Below are 7,079 nucleotides of genomic sequence, written 5' to 3'. Positions count from 1 at the left end.
AGGCCTAGAGAAACATTAAGACTTCTTTGGTACATTTCATGTTTATTTACCATTAATTTTTTTTATTGAGACGTTCCAAGTGCCTGTGGTAGGCCTACAGTCCGACTCCTATTTATAGTATTACTATTAGTTACTAGTACTACTAATACTACGTAGTACGTTGGAAGTGAGCATATTTTAAACTCATTATATAACCTAGAGCAGCAACCAATGTAAAACTTACCGCAAAGCCAATACTAATATTACAATAAATTCCAGAACACTATTTAGTAAATAGTGACATAAATTCACTTTCCGTACTACCCGCCAATGTCAAACTTATCGCGTGTTCTCGTGAGAGCGATACTGCTTCTAAACAAACAAGTGAACAGCATTGACCAGTCAACAGCCGTCAATGTTTACGTATTTCCCTATTCGATTTGGTGTTCGTAAATCATGACTGAGTATCATATCTATTAATGGTTTTACTAATTTGACAGTCACCAATTTTGAGTAAGTAAACATGGTTGATCTAAGTAGTGTTACACTGATGAAACTAATAATATTAGTCTAATAGTAATAGTAATCTATTACTAGAGTTTAGACCCCGGATAGCTCCAAGAAACGGTATTGCTAGGGGTTGCCCCGGTATTGCTAGGGTATAGACAATCCGTCGCACAGCCTGGTCGGGCTAGACCCCGGACAGTTTAGCATTCTTATCACATGACTGTGACACATCACATGTGCTTAAACACATTGCCGTAAATGCGTAATCACCAATGTCAATGATCATAAATGTTACTATTTTTGTTAGTAATACTAATAATACTAATAGTAATAGTATAGTAACTGCTTTTCATCTCCCTGCTCAGTGACCATGTTGACTGACTAATCCAGCTGTGTACCTTAAAATTGATGTTTTTGTTATCGCTGCATTGCATTTATTTACAGAGACCATAAATAATATAGGGCCTACGCACTGCTCACGATGGAAGAAGAACAAAACAACTTCGATTTGTGCAGTGTCAACATGGCAGAACAAGATAAGGGTGAAAGCAGTGAAACTTCGAAGGAGCGGGTTCTTGCAACTCTCCGGAATGATATGTTGTCGGCAGATTTGACCTGGTCTTTATTTGTAGCTGCACTAGGGAATTACAGACACGACACAGTTCTCCGACCTTCACCACCGCATTTCACTGAAAATGGAGAGAAAGACTTCAAGAAAATTGTGAGTCACCAACCCATCCATAGAGCGTGGCACTTTCATGTGCTAGTATTTTTTATTTTGGCAGTGCTCTAAACTAGGACCTGCGTTTCGGAGTTCTGAAAGCCTAAAAAACCGGCTCTCTTCTCCTGATTGCAGTTTCTGAGCATAACAGGACAAAATATTCAATAGACAATTTTAATGCAAAACATAAAGAAATATATTTAATCCGAACATAAACAAAACATTACACAACAAATAAATTGCAGACAACAAATAAAATTACAAGGAAATACAGGAAACAGCAGAAGAAATTAAAACACCTTGATGGGTTCGCAACAAGCGCTAAACCTTACTAATCAAGAAGCGAAAGCTCTACCGTTGCCAGCCATTCAGACAACTTGCAAAGTTTCGAGATATTAGCACGCCAAACACGTAACCAACCCTAACCCTAATCTAACCCTAACCATAAACCTACCCTACTTCTTAAAATAAATAAAATTAGCCAAAAATAAATATATAAAATAATAAATAAGTGACAAATTAGCACTAGAGGAGAGACCGGTTGTTAGTTTTCAAGGCACTCCGAAACCGGATCCCGTTGTTTAGACACTTCCTTTTTATTTTATTATTTTAAGATTTTTTACATACCACTATATTACCAGTCTATTGGTAATTCAAACCAAATAATTGATCACTAACATAATACCCAGCGCATACAATTGCGGGATATTTTCTTATGTTATTTTCAAATATCCCCTATTAAAATCCAACCCGTGACATCTCGATCGTCCTTGATTTGTGTTTGACTTTTTATGATCTGTGATATTATATCTTACTGATGTATTGTCCACAATATATATATGTATATCTGCCTTCCATCATAACTTTGTCATTTACAATAATCGATCAATTTATATTTTTCAGAAAAATGTAGTGCACGCTATTCCGTCATTATCTCAAGTGATACTGGATGGGTATGAAATATCTGAAGATGCCTGGTATCTTCTTGACTGGGTCTTGAATAGTGATAGAAAGCCCTTTCAATTAACTGCTGTTCCAGCTGAATTGGTGAAAAATGAGGTAAATAAACATGATAAATGCAAAATCCTTATAAGAATAGCACATTAGATATTTAACTGATTTAACTGATTTAACTGACTCCACCCCTCAATAAGGTGTGGGGTGGATAGAAGGGCAGGAAGACTAGGTCTTGAACAAGTAGGCATATTATATATATGATGGCTTGCATATATATACTTGTACTTGTACTTGTACTTCTATACTGGACAGTCCATAAGGAATAAACGTCCAGGGCTATAGCTAGCCATGGGGTGTGACCTAGCTTGGGTAAAGCTAACCCAACCAGGCTGTGTGACTAACGTCAATATACAGTATTCTAACCCTAGCAATACCGTTTCTTGGAGCTAGGGTAAATTAAGCCAGGTAGTTAGCCTTTTAGCCGAATGGCACTGAGGGTGGTCACAGCCAAAGTTTTTTTGCATCCTCAGTGGTTCTTTTACGTCCCCACTGGCCTTTACATATATAGATATTACATATTACAAATATATATGGCATTACGCTCTTGGTCCACAAATCTATGTTGAATAAGGTTGAATATCATTTCAAATGTCCTGAGCGTATAGTAGATCAACATAAATGTAACTAAAGACTGCCATGTGTTTGTAGGTCGAACAATATCAGAAGCTGACAAATCATTCGGAACCCACAAAATCTCCTGACTATATATTCCAAGTGGGTTGCAGTGATACTGTCAATGGCAAGTTTGAGACAAAGTTAAGTGAGTGCTCGGGTAAGCGGCTTTATGGCTACCATGGCAGCAGACTGGAGAACTGGCATTCCATCCTGCACAGTGGACTCAGCTCTGTGATGAACAAGGTGAAAATGAAGCTGGATTGATAGAGGTTGTATCATAGCACTAATACTTGCCCTCGAATTGGAAGAGATTGACGTTGATCTAAATGCATGGCTTCACAATATTTGGTGAATCCTATATGGGGATATATCCCGATGTATATCCCCATATGATAGATAGATAGATAGATAATAGGTTTATTGCAAAACTAGTGTTAACAACGTTACAATTAAAATAAATTTTGTAAACAAGATATCATCAGGCGGTATAAAACTGAAATTGATGTTTGAAAAATTTCTTAAAAAATTTACAATAATATATGTCCCATGGTAAGACATAGATATCACTTAAAATGTTGGTTTGTAAAATTATATCACTAAACTAAAAACCATCTTTAGAATATATACTAAATTTAAAATAACGTGATCCTTGGTAAAAAAATAGTTACAATTTAAAATGCGACACAGTGATAGAATCAAACATCACATTTCACATATCACATATCCAATTTATATGTTGTGGATCCTAACATTTTCCTGATTGTTAGTATGTAACTGCAAACAGAAAACTTATAAATGTAATTAAACTCGTTTACCAAAGAAGTTTACTCAGTGCATGTGCCCATCTATCTCTTATGACTAACCTATACATACATGATATATATATATATATATATAATATAATATAATCATATATATATATATATATATAATAAGGATTTTACATTTGGTTGAATTTTTGCACATTTAGATGTGGTGGTTAAAATAAACGGGAAATATGTAAAACTGTGTGGGAAGCATTTTCAAACGTGTAACTATTTGTCATTGACAGACATCATTGTTTGGAGAGGGGACCTACTTATCCAATGAGTTGACGTTATCCATGCACTACAGCCCCCACGGCACCGGATGGAAACACAGCCAGCTGGGTCGTAAACTCAGTTGCATTGCCATGTGTGAGATCATTGACCACCCAGCAATCAAGTGCTCTATTCAAGGTTGTATTCGTGTTAATGATTGAGATGATGCAATGTTTTGTCTGCTCAACAAGTTTCCACATTACTGATAAATATCTTTATATTAGCGCTATTATGCTCTATGTAGCTTTTTGTCCCAGAGAGGTAATTGTTACAACAATGCAATAATGCCTGTTGTGTTGTGGCTTCATATGTTGAGTTCTCTTTACATGTGCTTGCAATTATTCGAGATTGCTATCTTTCACTGCTAGAAGTGTAGTGATATAGATAGGTGAGCCAGATTTATTCAATAATAGTATACCTTGCTCATACTTAGACAGCAGCGTTATCTATTATAGCAGAAGCTAACTAAACTAAACTTATATTATTGCACAAAAATTGTTACATTCATTATATTATACAGCATATAGTTGCAATACGAGTTTGGTGTTCAAGGTTTGGCGGACAGAGTGTTTCTTATATATTATATAGAACAACTTGTTCATGTTTCTTATATATACATTGCATTCAGGTGACAGTAATAAGCAGAGAGGCTTGGCTCATAACAGTGAGGGAGGAACGGTACCAGAGAGATACTTTGTTGTTTCAAACAATGAACTGCTCCGTATCAAGAGTCTACTTGTATATGTTGATTCAACCCCTCAACAAAGGTATTTTGGCACCATAGCTGAAGTGGCCATCACCATTTTTTACGTGAATACCAGTTGATTTTGGTTACTACCATATAATTATATTATTCCCAATCTATGAAGAAAGCGTATGTGATTGCCCTTTAAAATCGTGAATCGGTCACATAAACAAGGAACAAGGAAGACCAGTTCATTCATTTTTCTATTTGCTCATCGTCATGGATGTTTGATGGGTATATATTTGCTCGTTCACCTGGTCTTAATTCTAGATAGTGTGCTTGTTCCATTCATCCCCTCCTTTGTGGCTTACTCTAGCCAATTTCAAGTGACACGTGTGTTCCAACGTGATTGTTTGAACACATTGTTATATTACATATCACATAATTAATAATTTACATACATGTATTCATCTATTCAGTTGCCCTTATTACATATTCACCTGCCTTTCATTATTCCTCCTGTATTCACCTTTTTTGCCCCACGATGTGCATATCATGTGTAATCGAGATGGTGGCACCTGTGTTGCAGTTTGCTGGCACAGAGACCGTCGTGGCTGAAGGAGAACAGCTTCATCTTAACGATGCTCGCTTATGCGCTGTGCCTCGTCGCCATTGGTCTAGCAAACTCAAAGCCTTTTAAAAGATTCCTTCGAAATTTAATGAAATCGTGATCGTGTGAGATTTTACATATAAAGTGCACAATGCTGGAAGTTTGCATCGGAATAAGAACTCCATAGTAGTATGGCAATTGTAGTATTATACGGTTACATAAAATATCTAAATATCTAAATACATAAAATGTCTCGATTTATGTTATATAGTGTATTCTTATTAATGTGAAAACGTATATGTATATGATGTGCGGTTGATAATCGTATAACCCATGGCCTTTGCTCACCCAGCACATGTTTAAGGAATGCTTGTGATCTGATCATGTGGTCAACCTGCTTAAGTTGGTCAGTAAAACCTAGTCATATGATACAATAGACCAAAGTTGTTTGCAAAATTAGCCTACACAATTTTCGAATTTTAGTTCCTTTGCTTAACTAGTTGAAAGGCAACTATATGTAAGTAGCCATTGTAGATCGAGTGCCTACGTGCGACTGTGTGCTAGTTATAAACATGCAAGGGATGGAGCTCATATATAAATATTCATATTATTATTTCACTTATACATGGGTGTGACGTCTTTGTAGGGTGATACTCCATTAGGAGTGTTCCCAACTTTGTGAACGCGGCTGATGTTATCTACAAGTGTCTCTACACAACTGTGTGGCAGCACAGCTGCTGCCTCGGGACGTCTTCTACTCCAATTGCGTGCTAAACAACTCGCCTCGATTGTGTTAACCTTCACTTGTAAGCACATCGCACAGTTTCTTGCCTCAACGGGGGGGGGGGGGCAAAGACTTGCAGGCTGACACTTCTAACCTGCCTAGTACATGTAGGCTATGCATTCAGTTACACAATTGAAATAATATAACACGCATGTAGCCGCACCACCGACTGCCTTTATTGTAACATGTCTGATAAGTTACAGAATGTGATATACACATACACATAGTTCCCTGTTGTGCGACGCACTAAAATGCCAACCGTTTGAAAACGAGCTAATTTTGTTAAGAAAAACTTGTGACCGATGTGAGAATTCCTGGCATTTATAAAGCATTTAAATCTAGTAATCAGTTTAGTTCTCAGAAGTCACACATTAACCTTATACCACTAATATGAAAAACTAGGCCTAACGGGTACATGTACATATCATCAACATAATCCACCTCCATGTACTACTAAAATGATAACCTGTATGAATCCTTGGATGAATGGATCTCAGTGGTGTGCATTACGATATAAAAATTGTAAGACTGGTTTTATTATAGTAACAATCTTTACCCCCCCACCTAATTTATTCCAACAAGAACACTGTATATTACAAGAACACTGGTTATTTGCAACAGTGTATGCAAATCACCTCTAAATAGAGGTGGTCATTACCCCACGTTATGTAACGTGGGCTAACGCTCCATCAGGAGTGCTCCCAACTTTGATATTATTAATGATTAATGATTAATGATTGATAATCCTAACCCTAACCCTAACCCTAACCTAAATGACATTAGACCACAAACTAGTATATGACCATGACGATATATATATATATATATATATATATGTTATTATGATCATTAATGACATCACGTAGCAAGAAATCCGGTATTTAGCGTTCACACCGTACATCCGGCCTTGGCCGTACAGCAGTATATCGTAATGCACACCACTGAGATCCATTCATCCAGGGATTCATACAGGTTATTATTTTAGTAGTACATGGAGGTGGATTATGTTGATGATATGTACATGTACCCGTTAGGCCTAGTTTTTCATATTAGTGGTATAAGGTTAATGTGTGACTTCTGAG

General features: G+C 36.7%; 2 protein-coding genes across 2 annotated transcripts in view; one reads left to right on the top strand and one right to left on the bottom strand.

Annotated features, from left to right (window-relative positions):
• Positions 1–312, bottom strand: part of LOC106812019 (condensin complex subunit 2-like) — a 12,306-nt gene extending 11,994 nt beyond the window's left edge. Inside the window, exon 1 of the mRNA XM_014815768.1 lies at positions 224–312. The gene's annotated coding sequence lies outside the window, so the exon portion shown is untranslated. The remainder of the gene's footprint in view (positions 1–223) is intronic.
• Positions 313–366: 54 nt separating this feature from the next.
• LOC106812020 (mono [ADP-ribose] polymerase PARP16-like) lies at positions 367–5,886 on the top strand. The gene is made up of 7 exons (XM_014815770.1): positions 367–492; positions 931–1,207; positions 2,111–2,266; positions 2,873–3,082; positions 3,891–4,056; positions 4,547–4,685; positions 5,193–5,886. Exons 2-7 carry the CDS (start codon positions 968–970, stop codon positions 5,332–5,334), a joined length of 1,053 nt encoding a protein of 350 aa, XP_014671256.1. The 5' UTR covers positions 367–492; positions 931–967; the 3' UTR covers positions 5,335–5,886.
• The last annotated feature ends 1,193 nt before the right edge of the window (positions 5,887–7,079 follow it).

The sequence above is a fragment of the Priapulus caudatus genome, unplaced genomic scaffold (genome assembly GCF_000485595.1).
Source record: "Priapulus caudatus unplaced genomic scaffold, Priapulus_caudatus-5.0.1 Scaffold600, whole genome shotgun sequence".
In the NCBI taxonomy this organism is placed as follows: Eukaryota; Metazoa; Priapulida; class Priapulimorpha; order Priapulimorphida; family Priapulidae; genus Priapulus; species Priapulus caudatus.
This window is presented reverse-complemented; position numbering and strand designations above follow the sequence as displayed.